The 15,219-nt window shown below is 31.6% G+C and overlaps 1 protein-coding gene across 1 annotated transcript; it reads left to right on the forward strand.

Annotated features, from left to right (window-relative positions):
• The first annotated feature begins 576 nt into the window (after positions 1-576).
• Positions 577-9,264, forward strand: LOC130824060 (protein RAE1). Its single transcript, XM_057688940.1, has 12 exons — positions 577-798; positions 910-977; positions 1,101-1,187; positions 1,965-2,042; positions 2,368-2,561; positions 2,945-3,086; positions 5,057-5,137; positions 5,658-5,786; positions 6,784-6,861; positions 7,052-7,123; positions 8,197-8,277; positions 8,797-9,264. The coding sequence occupies exons 2-12, from the start codon at positions 915-917 to the stop codon at positions 8,845-8,847; spliced, it is 1,056 nt and encodes a 351-aa protein (XP_057544923.1). The 5' UTR covers positions 577-798; positions 910-914; the 3' UTR covers positions 8,848-9,264.
• The last annotated feature ends 5,955 nt before the right edge of the window (positions 9,265-15,219 follow it).

Consider the following 15,219-nt stretch of genomic DNA (forward strand, 5'->3'; position numbering starts at 1 on the left):
CTCTATTTGTCTCATTTTTATATTGTCCATGAGTCTATGACTTGCACTATTTTTTCAATTTTCATTTGTATATTTAACTTACTTTTTTATTTCGTCTAACATATTTTTTCCCATATCTTCATTTACTATCAAATTACCCAATTTTTGGGTTTTCGCACCAAATGCATACGAGGCAAATGAAATGGGGCGAAGGGATCGATTATAAATTTCACAAATTCTCAAATGAAACAGTGTTACGATGAGACTATTTCTATTGGACAGACCTAGTATACACATTCATTTTTAAATTGATCACTTATAATCTTAAGGAAACAGGTTGATTGTATGGTCTTGTAAATATTTTCAAAAACAGACTCGACGATCTGACATATACTCGATTACTTAATCTAACCAGATTATGCCGGGACTCCAAAAATGGAGCTATAATTATGTAAAACCAACATAAACCGATCCAAAACACTTGATCCGAAATCGAGGTATAACAAGTTGAACCGGCCAACAACATATGATTAATTGCTAAACCGGCAAACAACATACGATTAATTGCCAAACCGGCCAACAACACACGATTAATTGCCAAATCGGCTTTATTTCTCTCGGCCGGTTGAGTTCCAATTTTCAATCAAAGCTGGGCTGTTTCCGGTCACCCCTACCCTCCCTTACCGGCGTTCTTCCCACGCTAACTTCTTCTCTTTTCAATTCAATTTTACAACCAACCCAATTCCCTTAATTCCCCAAATTCTCTCTTAATTCTGTGTAATTCTCAATAGTTCTATCCATTATCTTCTCGCTTTCCAGGTACGATTACTCTTTAGCATTGTCTTTTACTTCCTCGATTTAAGCATACTATTTTCATACTTTCTTAATCAATTTTGATACTAATTTGTGTTTAATCATCTATTTGTTCAGCTCCAATGTCGACATTTTCATCTCTTACTAATATTGCTCAAAACCCAAATCCTAATAAATCATATGAGGTAATGTTTATGGGTTTTCATTTTTAGTTTAGTTACTTTTCTAGATTGTTCTTGATTTTGTTGATTGTTGAGATGCTTAAGTTTGTTAGTGATGAGAATTTGGATTTAATTATGAGTTTTCAGGTTCCTCAACCACCCTCTGATTCAGTTTCTAGCTTGAATTTTAGTCCCAAAGCCAATCATCTTATTGCGACTTCATGGGATAATCAGGTTTATTCTCTTAAAACTGCACTTTATTGCTTCTGTACATGTTTTATTGTAAGTACAATTTATTATATTGATTGGATTATGCAATTGGATAAACTGGTGTTGTTCTGTGTGATTTAGCATCTGAATTTCATTGTATAAGATAAGTGAACAATGGGGAAGCATGAGTTCATGAGTTAGTCTAGTAGCTGAAGGTTTTCTCTTTAATCTTTGGGGATCCATTCTTGTTACCTACATGAAGGATTATTCCCCGTCTCCCTATGTACGTAGGGAATTCTACTCCTTAACCCAACATTAAGAAAAAAAGATTTGTGAACAATGAAAGGAAAATGTAGGAGTGGAGTGTATGTGTAAATTAGATTAATTGAAATATTTGATACTCCTATCCTTTTCTGTTTTTTTTTTCTTTTTGTATCCAATTTCTGTTCTGTTAGTAAAAATAATTTGATGGCTTGTTTGGCCATTTTGTCCATTCCTAAATAAACTAGTTGTAGTTTGGCTAAATCATTTGCATGGTTTGAAAGGCGCTGGAGAATTGTAAATTTTCAGAATCTTATAGAATTAGTGCTGAGTAATCTTACCACCTTGATTGTTTCTTGTTTTCCCCGTCATTATAACTGTAGTTTGAAATTATTAATACTTGACTATGCTTTGAGATTATCTTTTTGCTGAAGCTGTTAAATGTGAGAAATTATAACTTACTAGTTGCTTTGGAAAAGAAATAAAAATGAAAAAACTTTTAAGGAGTTACAAGGCGTGTCCGTTTGTCTTTTTTTGTAGGTGCGTTGTTGGGAGATAATGCAGAGTGGAACAAACATTAGTAGTACACCGAAAGCAGCCATATCTCATGATCAACCGGTAATTGAATAATCAAATTGAGAAATTGAAAACATAGTGCAAAATGTGGTTTTGGTTGCGCTTGTAGTACTGGTCACAATGATGCGTTAGCGGGAGGTGATGCGGTTTTTGAACTACTAAATATCAGCCGAGACAATGAGATATGAGATATCTCTTGAATCCACCAAAACCCGTTTTTGTACACACTCACACTGCTATGTGGGTAACATTGGTAGATTGAAAACCCTTACAAATCGGCTATGCAATACAATGCAACCTTTGATTTCCACTATGAATGAATAATGGAAGAATTTAGTTGTTAGTAAACCCATGAACATTGTTGCAGGTTTTGTGCTCAGCTTGGAAAGATGATGGCACAACCGTCTTTTCAGGAGGCTGTGACAAACAGGTGAAAATGTGGCCTTTATTGTCTGGTGGCCAACCAATTACAGTAGCTATGCATGATGCACCTATCAAAGAGATGGCCTGGATTCCTGAAATGAACGTTCTGGCTACTGGGAGCTGGGACAAAACAATCAAGTAAGTACTTAGTAGAACTGCTTTTTCTGCTTTGTTTGTTCCTATGAAGAAAGAAGCACGGGTTAGGGCTTGGCGTGTTCTGTTCACGAAGACAACTAAAATCTGAAATAGAACTTTTAAGTCTGACATGTAATAGCTTTACATGCATTATGTGCTAAATGAAATCTTAATCGACATCAGTGTTCAAGCTTGGAATATGGTTTTACTTTTCTTTTTCAAAGTGTTAAATATTTCTATCAGTAACTTTTTAACCTGAGTGGTGACTATAGTCTACAAGCTCATCACTGATCATTACTTAGTTTAAATCAAAACATCTTATGTCCTTAGTAAATTTTATTCCATAATAGTGTTTTAGAATTATCTACTGAATAGCTCATTTTCAGGTATTGGGACACTAGGCAGCCAAATCCAGTCCATACCCAACAACTGCCAGAGCGCTGCTATTCATTGACAGTGCGACATCCTCTTATGGTTGTCGGAACGGCAGATAGAAACCTCATTGTGTTCAATTTGCAAAACCCTCAGGTGACGCATATGCTCTGCTATTTTGACTTTTGAGAATGATAAGAAATCCTGTCTGCTGTACTTTATAATTTCATCTCTGTTTTAACTGCTACTCCAAAGTCCTAACTCGTGCTTAGGTTTTCTTTTTGAACGTTTGCAATTGAATGGTATTTAGTACTGTGTTAATATCAGGATAAAAATGTTTTCTCATCCCAATCCAACTCCACTGTGAACAAAGGGAAATAAAGTAAATGCAAAACTGACAGCAGCATGAATATGACTCACATTTTCCCTCACCATTAAGTGATTTCATGATGGAATTGTTTTTGATCTACGTTGACACATTTTGTTTCCTTTGTTTGAGAGAAGATTTATAGTCTCCGCTTTTGTGGTCAGAAGTTAAATCATCTTCAAGCCTAGGCTCTAAGGGTCCGCAAAACCTAGGTACGAAGTCCTTGGCGAAGGCCCTAGCTTTTTCGTGTGAGGCGCCTCAAAACCCAAGAAAAAAATTAGTTCAGAAAATATCATAAGTGGAGAATAAATAAAAATAGAAAGAGAAAAAAAGAGAGAAAAGAAGGTATACTTGTTGGGTATCCTCATCAAATGGGCTCGCACTGAGAGTCTGAGAGTAAGACCAAAAGACGCTCTAAATTGCTTCAAGACGCTCCACTTAGGCTCTATAAAGTACTCTAAGGCAATTGCCTCTAGGATTCACCTCACCTAGCCCTATCAAGGTGTCAAGCCCATCGCCTGCCCATGGCACTCGCCTTAGAAATGCCTAGGCAAGCTTTTCAAAACTAAGCCTTTAACTCATACTTGCCTTCATCTTGGGCAGTTTCCATATGACATGACTGGGATACACACACTGGATACGGTTCTCACCAAAAGAGGGATTTGTATTTAAACAAATTGTGATGTAATCACTTCTTTACATATGTTAACATGATCTTGTAGTGAAGACTGATGTACAAAGAAGGAGAAAGAAAGGGGATGGAGACATATAAAGGGGTTTGAGACAGAGAACTAAAGAATTACATAATTAGATGAGAACTTAGAAGATGAAATGTCCATTTCTACTTGGTATTTAATAGGGCGGTTGGGCAAAAACGGTAGTACAAAAATACGGTTTTTATGACGGTTGTGAAACGAATTTTTCGTTGGGACCTATATATTTTGGTCGCGGTAAGCTCAAGAACCTGTACACTATGGTTGTGGTCCCGATTTGTCGATATTTTGCATAATGCGTCAAAAGTCTAAAAGATCATTCGTTATTTTAACATAAATGATTCCTTTGCCTTTTTGTTTACTATTTTAAAAATGACTCTTATCTCATGCCAATACCTTCGTTAATAGTGAGAAAAGATATTAAAAAAATAATTTTTTATTTGTTGTGAAAACTCAAAAGTACTCAAAATAAATGAAAACTATAATTTAAATATTACAAAATCAATATATGTATTATTTGTTTCTTAATACAAATTAGATTTTAGGGTTTTCCTTGAACAAGTTCCCGACTAGTCAAAATTAGAACTTGCGAGTCTAACATTTGGATCCCTTACCACAGTTTGACACCCGTACCCAAATATAAGCATCAGAGCCGTTAGTATGAATGTAAGATCTCTTGTATGATTCTCTTTGCTCTCCTTGGACTTTACTGAAGGTTGGAGAAAGTTAGAAAAATAAAGGGTTTCCTTTCTCTCTTTCTCGTTTAGCAATGCACGTGAACTTTGTTGGTCATACTCATTTTTCTTAGTTAGATACTGCAATATTGAATTGATTACTGCAATTTTTTTGGTTCTTGCTGTCTCAAACAAAAAAAATGGGACTGGTTTAGCACCTTAATTTTATGTTTACTATTTAAAAACAAGCTGCAATGGCTTGCCTCTGGTGATTCTTTTTTGTGAAGACAAGTTGACCCTGTAAAAGTTAGTATATTCATTTTTCTTTGTCGCTCATTGAATTAATACTGTCATTTACATCTCCAATGACAGACTGAATTTAAAAGGATAATGTCACCGCTAAAATACCAGACAAGGTGTCTTGCTGCATTTCCTGATAAGCAGGGGTTTCTGGTAAGAGCTCTTTCCCTGGTCTGCTTCTTGGTTATATCATGAATGCTGGAAGTGTAGGTTTGACTTTCATGGTTAGCTGCGATGATTTTTAACTTAGACATGTACTTCTATTAGTCATGAAGTTACTTGAGGCTCTGCCTTTTTTGTTCTTTTTCAGAAGCTAAATATAATGTTACCCATTTTATGTTTCATGCTGCTCTATTACCCGGACTCGGAAACTATTATCTGAGACGGGTATACATCCGAAGGTCAACTTAGTGATTGATTGTTAGTACCTCTAATCATTTGGAGTTGGGCTTTTTTTTTCTTTATATGGTCTATGATACTCCATTTTATTTAGATCAGGGTACATAATTCACTAGCTAATTCGGCTTTTGAATTCGCGATTCGCTCAACTTTACCCAAGAATAGCCCAAAATCGACCATAATTCGCTTTTTTCGGCTCGCGATTCGTGAGGAGATTAGTGAATCATGTAACACTGATTCAGATATGTCTGTTGAATCTTATCTTAACATCCAGGTTGGATCAATAGAAGGACGAGTTGGAGTTCATCATCTGGATGATTCACTACAAAGCAAGAATTTCACTTTCAAATGTCACAGAGAAAGCAATGAGATTTACTCTGTCAACTCTTTGAACTTCCACCCTGTAAGCGACACTATGTGACTTTCTAGCTTTTTAATTAATTTTGCATGGATTGACATAATTTACTGTAATTTACTCTGTGTGTGCTAGTCAAGTGCTCTAGTTGATTGAATAGGTCGTGAGGCAGATTAGCCCACCCAAACATTCTAAGCACATTCTTAAAGGGTTGAAAACTTCAATTCTTGAACACCATTGGAAGGAGTCGAGTATTCCTATTTGTAAATATTCTTATGCCTATTATTCTTAATTGGGTGTTCCTAGAAATTATAGTACATATACTATAAATGGTCTTGAAGTCAAGAAGGATCTGTTGTTACTGCTAGATGTGTTCATTCAAGATTTCGAGTCATCGGATTGAATTCGGATTAGGTATTTCGGGTTGGTTCAAAATCGGGTTTTGTGTCCACATTGTTTTCACATAATAGTAAATCAATTTTTAAGTCGGTGACTCGGGTCAAATCAGGTTCAGTTTTAAGATCGGGTGAATATCAGATCATCGGGTTTGTTTTAAACACCTCTAGAAGCTGCTAACTTCTTAGGCAATTCCACCACCTGAATTCAGCAAAGACAATTGCACTTTTAGGTAAGAAAGTATTTGAGCACCGCAGTACAAGAAGGTAGTGCACAATGATTTGTATTTCAATGTTCATACATCATAGTTTACTTGCCTGGTTGCCTTTTTGGCAAGCCAAATGTATTAGCAGGCGCACACTGTTTTCTAAAGCTCAAGGTTCATTTCACATCATTGTTAAGAGGCTGCATATGCTTACCTTTCAATTTTGTGCCAATTAATTATGTCTATGTGCTGCTTCCTGTAGATATACGTCATGATTGCAGCCACTCCTCATCGTCTGTGGGTGATGATGATGTGTGGTTTCTTAATTTGTCATTATTTTCATTCCAAATCTTGAGGATTTGCATATGACTTTGTCTTCTGAATTTCTAACCCATCTGAATAAGATTCATTTCTAATATGGGAAAAATTTTTGTTTCCTTCCAGATACATGGAACCTTTGCTACCGCAGGATCTGATGGTGCTTTTAATTTTTGGGACAAGGACAGTAAACAGAGATTGAAGGTATTTAACATTGTATTTCCTGTTATTTTTTTCAATCCCCTCGTACATGACTAATCCTTGTCTAATGTTTTAATGGAGTTGCATCTCCCATGATGTTTCTTTAACATGAAGCGAGTGCTTGGTTGATGTGTTCGCTCAATTCACGGTTTCTCCATTATTGTATATCTTCTCACAAACATGTTTTTGGTAGGCCATGTCAAGATGCAGTCAGCCGATACCGTGTAGTACTTTTAACAATGATGGATCCTTATTTGCATATGCGGTATGTTTTGAAATCTCCATACACCTCTTATAATTCAATTCATCTTCAAGTGGATCCTCTTCATTGTACTGTTTCTAGTTTCATGTGCTTTCGTCCCGTTATACTTGGCTTTGTATATTCTAATACAGGATAAATCTATACATTATTCCTTGTGTCTAGAACTTGTTACATTAGTCGGAATGACTCTTAAATTTGTAATGATATATTTTACACTCTACAAAATACCCTCTAGGTTATCCTCTTAAATTTGTAATGACATATTTTACATTATACATTACACTCTACATTAGTCGGAATGACTCTTAAATTTGTAGTAAAGTCCCCTTTCTCTAAATCTTCTATAATAATAATAATAACTATTACTAAAACAAAACACTGCTGACATCATCACTATTTAAAATTGCTTATGTGTCATTATCTCAACAAAAATTTTCCCTCCAACACTCAATGATGATGTCATTGTTTTTATGACTACTTTCTTTATCTTTGATTTTATTACTTACATCATTTTATTAGAAAATCATATATATTATTTTTTTCAATTATTTATAAAAAAAATTTTATTTTATTTATTAAATGAGATTATTTAGTGAACTGTATATTTTGAGATGGTAAAAACATAATATACTTTTATTAGGATTCTTTTGTTATTTATATAATTGGTTACTTAAATGCAATACTTAATTTTAATATGATTTAGGTTATGACTATTTTTATGTAAGTCAATTATATTTTTTATGACAAAAATTATTTTTTTCGTTTAAACTTATATAAAATAATTTTACATATATTTTGTGTTAAACTTGATTTTGAAATGTGTTATTAATAGTTGTAATACTTTTATTAGGAATATAAATTAATGTAATTAATGTCGAAAAATTTAATAAAACTGTGCATCGCACAGGCACTATCTAGTTTTAAACTAAGTTTGAAAATTCAATTACAATTAATCGACTTTCTAGGAGATGTACCAAAACTTATAGCCCTTTTCGAAATATTGTATGCAATTTGTGGAAGGATTACTTTGTAGTATCACATCATTCTCATTGAATCTTTCTGATAAACTGTGGTAGTCCTGCTATGACTGGAGTAAGGGTGCTGAGAACCATAACCCAGCAACTGCAAAGACCTACATTTTTATACACTTGCCACAGGTATGCTTATTATTCTCTTTACCTTTCTGGTGTGTGTCACCAATAACTAGTGATGGCAACGAGTCAGAGTTGGACTCGATCGAATTTTTGCACACTCTAACTTTGCTCCGAATATAAGTTGGAGTTTTTTCAAGTCCAACTCTGACTCGGACTCATATTTTGTAGATTCTGACTTTGCTCCGACTCGAACTTTTGAACCTCCGGCACAGTCGAATTGTGATGTCTTTTTTGGAGAATCATATTCGTTCAACAATACGTAAATTCGTTGAAGTCTAATGTCGATTTGAATCGGCATAAGAGTTGGAGTCATGTTGGATCGTCATACTTTATTTTGTAATTTCTAGTTCCGAATGGACTTAGTTCGGATTCTGAATTTTTTTCCTCGAATTCAAATTGGATTGTTTCTCTCGCTTGATTCAGACTAAAGTCGAATTCAGAATAAATTGTCGCTGCTTCAAATTTGTGTAGTTTTTTTTGGTTATTTGGGATGTTCTATTAAGTGGTAATCTTTGTATGTAGGAATCTGAGGTGAAAGGAAAGCCAAGGGTTGGCAGCACTGGTCGTCGTTGAAGTCCTGTGGATAGAGCTTTGGTTGCTGTTTCCGAGCAATGTAAATAACTAGTTTGGATATATTTCTCTTTCAAGTAGCTGAATTTTGATGGTCTGGGACTAGGATACTGATAGTTGTTGGGCGTCCTATGTAAAATCTACGCGTTCTTTGGACATCATCTCGAACATCTACCTTCCTGTTTATAGTCGTATGTTATTCCGAATCATTTCATAGATCCCGTTTGAAGGAGACTGCGGGCAGTTCAGCGCTTCGCAAAGTTACTTAGACATGGAAACTTTTAGTTTGTGAATCTTGTCAATATTTAGTGAAGTAGATTTGAATGGTTCTTAGAGTGCAAGGCAAAGCCATTACCACAAAAATATGCTTATGCAAGTCATGGCTTGTGACATCTAATTGGTGCTTGTTGGACTTCAAAATGGTTGTTCATCCATTACTATGTTTTGTTACGTAGCTTGTTATGGAAAGAAAGAAAAAAAAGAAGCTTTAATAATAAAAAAATCCAAAATAAATGATGGAACAAATTAATTTCTAAAATAAGCGTCTTTCAACTTTATCTAGAGTTACTAACAGTGGGCGATTATTGAATTGAGTTAAAAAGTTAGTTAAACAATCGTTCGTTGTCACTAGGGGTGTTCAATGGGCCGGGTCCTCATTTTGAACCCTTATCCGGCCAGTTTCTAGAAGGGCTTTGTAAGAGTTGCGTCGAAATGGGCTATACTACAATTAAAATGAAGCGGGCTATAAAAGAGCTCAATAAGGGCAGAAAACGAGTCTTTGTAAATAGTATAATTAATTTATAATTTAAATATTATAAATGACAATGTCATGAAATTATTAATATTTTTTCAATCTAATTATTATAAATGATAATTTAATAGTTATAAATTGATAAATGGGGATTAAAATAATTTTTAGTAGTAAAAATGGGCCTGGTTGGGCCGAACTAAAGTCCGGCCCATTTAAAACCCATATTAATTTTAAAGGGCCCTTATCCGACCCAACCTATATTTACTTAAACTCGGCCCGATCCTTATCCGGCTCATTAAACACCCATAGCTATCACTAACAGAAAAGACAATTATTGAACCAAGTCAAAGTTAGCTCAACAATCGCCCCCTGTTAGTAACAACAGGTTTGTTAAGTTCACTTTGTCTCAGTTTTACAATCACCCGCTATTACTAACAGCGAGGCATTCCTTAACTCTGGTTTTGGTAAAAGACGCTTACTTTGGGAAATATTTTTGTTTGGACGCTTAATTTTGTAATTTTTAATACTTCCTTTGTTCTTTTTTGTTTGTCCACTTTACTTTTTCACGTATTTCAAAGCAAATTTTAAGTCTCGATATCTCATAGTATGCATAATAAAATATTGTAAAAATTATATATTAAAATTTTTTAAATCAAGACGAATTTAACAAGATCCCACGTGAATATATTTTGTCTTGAATATATACTTTAACAATCAAATTTAAATTTCTCTCTCATAAAGTGGAAAAATTTAAAGTGAACAAACAAAAAGAACGGATAGAGTATATTGTAATAAACTTATATTTTAGTTTATTGGTTTGTTATGTACGGCATACTTTCAACCATGGATAAAGTGTAATTACCACTATTTCCACCAAACCAAGAGATTCATTTACTATTTTATTGATTTAATCTAATTTTGAAACCCTAATAATTCATTCTACTTATAATAAGTTGATTGTATTAGGGGTGATTGGGTTTACTTACTATATTTAATTTTGAATTATGTCAAAATCAGAGAACCTTATAATTGACTTTTTGATGATCATTGCACAGCAATCCTTCTATATGCTTACCTCACTAATTATTTTAGTATTCAATTATAAGAGGGTATTTAATAATTTATTCAAAGTAAATGGATAAGTACAAGTTTGCTATTAGAAATAAACTAATCTATTTCATATTCTTAATTGCCGATCTCTATTAAGAAATCTTTTCCTTAAAATTGCTAAAAATTAAAACATTACAACTTTCCTTTTAGTAGTTCAAAACAAAAAATAACTGAACTCGCCTGAGTGAATTAGGAATATATATATATATATATATATATATATATATATATATATATATATATATATATATATATATATTTCATTGAGCAACATGTTTCTAGAGGTAAAAATAGACTATTTATTTGTTTGAGTTAACAATTCTCCTTTTTAATACATAAATCAATAATATTTTTATGAGTAAAATACACTGGATGTGATGATATTTAAATTAAGTACATATTACTATTTGACATAGTGATATATATTAAGTTATTTTTTTTATTTTTATCTTAGATGGACAATATGTAAAGAATTATTGTGTTTCGTAGGATAAATTTGATGTTATTATATGTTTTTAAAATAATATTTTTCAGAAAAGGTTACAATTATTATGAGTTGTTGGCATTGAGAAAACTCTACCACTTTCAAGTCCAATGCACCAAGACATTACATTAACCAGTTTTTGACATGCGAGTATACTTTTTCATTGTTTAGAAAAAATAGCAAGTTTAGACAATCACTTTAACACAAATTAATGTGGTAGATGGTTTTCTTGAGAAACTGTCATTAATTTAATTAGTTTATTATTATCTTTTAATTTAAATAAGTTATAATGGATTAGACTGAAAGACCTCTCAAAGAGACGATATCTTAAAAAATTGACTGATATTTAATACTCTCTTGATAATGGGAATTGTTTTACTCCCTATACTCTATCTAGTGCTATTTACATTTTGATTATTATTATTTTTATCATTATTAATTAATCTTTATTCTTAATATGGAGGAATAAATTAAAACATATATATGACTTAATTAAATCTGGAATTAGTCAAATTTTGATCCACGTTGTAAAGTCCATTAAACTTTATCTGATTGAGATCTAACCAAACAGACTAATTTTTTCTATATTTGGTGAAGTTTTTAGTTCCACATCAACGTTTTCGACTTATACACAATTAATTTTTTTTATCAATTTTTATTATTTGGGTCAATATTCCACGACTATTGAACGAGATACACTGGGTATGATGATATTCCACAACTATAACTTGAAAAGTTGAATATGATAAATATTAAAATTAATATAAAATTTTTTATAGTAATAGAAATAAAATAATTAAATAAATACATAATATGATTATGATTTTAATAATGAAAAGAAATTCCATCATGATCATATGTCATTAAAATTGAACTTTGTAGTAGACACCAACGTTTTGATTTCCATTTTACGTATTGTTAATTGTTAGTGACACTTTGGTTTGTGTTGGTCCCTCTCAAAGTTATTGTATTTGTAATTTTTTTGGCTTGTTCTAAATCATTTGCTAATTTCTTTATTAAGAAAAATTATTTATCAATCGAATATAAATTAATCATTTCCAAGCCAATTTTTTTTAATTATCATCTCTATATCCTATTAAAAATAATTTTGATAAGGAAGTATATCAGTCAAAATGTAAAGGAAAACTTTCTTTGTTTGTCATTGAATTAATTCAGCTAGTCTCTTGAGAGACTGTCTCTTTGAGAGACGCATCTCAAGTCCAGCCCATTAAAAATTAATGTTTATTTACAGTATTCTTAATGCCTACTTACATTATCTTTAATGTTTAGTTATCGTATCCTTAGTGCCTACTTTCAAAATCTTAAATGTCTATTTACATTATTCGTAATGCTTACTTACAATATTTTAAAAAATATATAATAGGTTGGCCCAATTAGAAATGGTCTCTCAAAAAGGCCGCCTCTCACAAGAATTTGTAGAATTAATATTACAAGCCAATATAAAATTTAACACTAAAAAGCAATAAAATATCATTTAGAGCAGTTAAATATATCGAAACTGAGGGAGTGTTTCTTTAATATTATCATACTTTCTTTGTTCAATTATATGTGCTACTTTTTTCTTATTTAATCGTTTTAAATTACTGGCTATATATTACTTTTTTGGCAACCAAATAACTATATACATGTCTATTTTATCCTTGCTTTTTTTTTTCCGACCTCGTATGTCATTAACTTTTACTCTTATTTTTTAGGAAAAATTACCTTTAATAATCAAACATTTTCTGTTTTTTCTACAATAACCTCAGATTAACCATGAATAATCCCAATTTTATGAGGTATTTTCCTAGAGCAAACTCGGGTAACCGGATAACCTGCTATACCACGTTTTATTTAAAAAAAGATAAATCAAAATAAAATGACGAAAAAATGTACAAAAATGTTAAAATTTTTTAAGAATTTTTAATGAAAATTTTTAAATTTTTTTTTCTAACATTATATTAATCAGTTTATTTTTTGGTAAATTACCTACTATAATAGGTCATCCGATTATCTGCGTTTATTCTAGGAAATTAGCCTATATATAGTTGGGATTATCCATAATTAATCAATAGGTGGGATTATTGTAGGAAAATCATAAAAATATTGGATTATTTTAGGTAATTTTTCTTATTTTTTATGGGTTATAATAGTCTTTTTTGGTATAATTATGTTTATTTTTTAATTTTTATGCAAAATGGTCTTTTAGCAAATAAAACAAAAGGGAGAAAATATTTAATTGACTCCCCCGCTTATAGACTATAGAGAATCTTACGCACACCTAAAACAAAGTTTAACATTTAAAACGAATGACTGGCCTTCCTTTGCACACCAGTGCCCTTCTAATTACCTCACAACATCGAATACCTTTTTGGCTACTTTGCTGTTCATCAATTTAATTTTTTACTTATTTTGTCTTATAGTCTACTTGTTTTTTATTCACTCTGTTTTGTCTATTTATATAATCTACTCATCAATTTTTTTACTTTTCCAGACATAGTATTTGCTTGTCTTAGTTTTTGTTTGCATATAGTTTTACTCTTGAAATAGCGTTGTCACTTATTTTCTTTTTAGGTAGGGCTCTTTTTTTTAAGGTGAAATTGATTACATTCCTCTAATCCTTCTGAAGGGATTACGAGTATTAATTGTTCGTCATCTTTCCTCACTTAGGCCCTGCCTTCGAGTAGGATATTGAATATGATGATGATGATGATACCCTCTGGGCGAGGAGGGGTGGGTTTGTGGTGGTTCGAAGTGGGGTTATGGTAGTTTGGGGTGGGGTTACAGTAGTTTAGGTCATTGGGTATTCTGGGCGAAAATACATAACAACTGTGACATTATCAGAAAATAATCTAAATGTGAAATTATTCAAAGCGGTTGAGTGAAAAGTTAGATTATTTTTAACAATTTTCTTAAAAATTAGAGAAAAATTCACTAATATTAAGTTTCTGTACAATTAACTCTCGTTTATGTGGATTTTATTATGTGTAAGTCTAATAACAAATTTATAAAAATTAAATATATATTTTCAAGATATTTACAGGTATAAAAATTGAAATTAACTCAATCAAATATATCATAATTGAAATTTGCGAAAATAAAATGTAAACTACTTTATATGACAGGGAAAAAAGTTGCATTAAGAAATAATCCTTTGCAATAATTACATAATATATTACCCTATCCCACCTTAATGAGAGAGAAATTTATTTAATGTTTTTGACACATATTTAAAAAATAAAATATATCCATGTGAGATCTTGTTAGATTAGTCTTAATGTATACTTTTTTATTATGTATTTTTTATAATTTTTATTATATGTACTTAGAGATATTGTTGTTTAAAAATTGTATTGAAAATTGTGAAAAAAATAAATAAGAAGAAAAAAAAAAAAGGGAATAAAGCTCTACTCTGAATATCATAAAGTTTTGCTAAGCTAAGCTTTTCGTAATTAATTAAAATTTATAAGCATCCATATGCGGTTGGAGAATATTGTGGAGAATGAACATTGTATAATTGATTAGATTAAAAATGGCTCATACTTAGAGTAGGGTTTAGAGGATCGTATTTAAACAATTTTATCTTTGTTATACACTTTTCAGTGATAATACCAAAAGTTTTTAATTTACCCTTGATATTATACATCATTTGCAATTTCAAATAAATAGTTATAAATATCTTTAATTTCTTAATATAACATTTCCTTTCGCCTTTTCTTTAGAGAAAAAATATTTAGTGATAACTAATCAACCGTAGAAGATCATGCAAAACTAACTAAAATGTTGAAAATGAAAATTATTCAGAGATAAACATGTTGTTGTAAAAGGTATTAATACTGTCTTAAAGGGTATATATATTTTTGCGAAAGAAAAAATTCGAGTTTTTTATAGAAATGCCACAAAAATATGTATACAGTTTAAGTATATATGTACACTTTTTAGCAAATATACAATTATTTACAACACTGCCACCAAATATGTACACTCTTTATGTTTGTATATACACATTTTTAGTTTTTACCATTTTAAT

This window comes from Amaranthus tricolor, chromosome 9, assembly GCF_026212465.1.
Source record: "Amaranthus tricolor cultivar Red isolate AtriRed21 chromosome 9, ASM2621246v1, whole genome shotgun sequence".
Lineage (NCBI taxonomy): Eukaryota > Viridiplantae > Streptophyta > Magnoliopsida > Caryophyllales > Amaranthaceae > Amaranthus > Amaranthus tricolor.

What these genes read in the sequence shown, in the direction of transcription:
- LOC130824060 (XM_057688940.1), top strand. Translation starts at nt 915, where the DNA reads ATGTCGACATTTTCATCTCTTACTAATATTGCTCAAAACCCAAATCCT. An exon ending in CCATATCTCATGATCAACCG is followed by an intron (nt 2,043 to 2,367) that starts GTAATTGAATAA and finishes ACATTGTTGCAG; the next exon opens with GTTTTGTGCTCAGCTTGGAA. An exon ending in GATCCTTATTTGCATATGCG is followed by an intron (nt 7,124 to 8,196) that starts GTATGTTTTGAA and finishes AAACTGTGGTAG; the next exon opens with TCCTGCTATGACTGGAGTAA.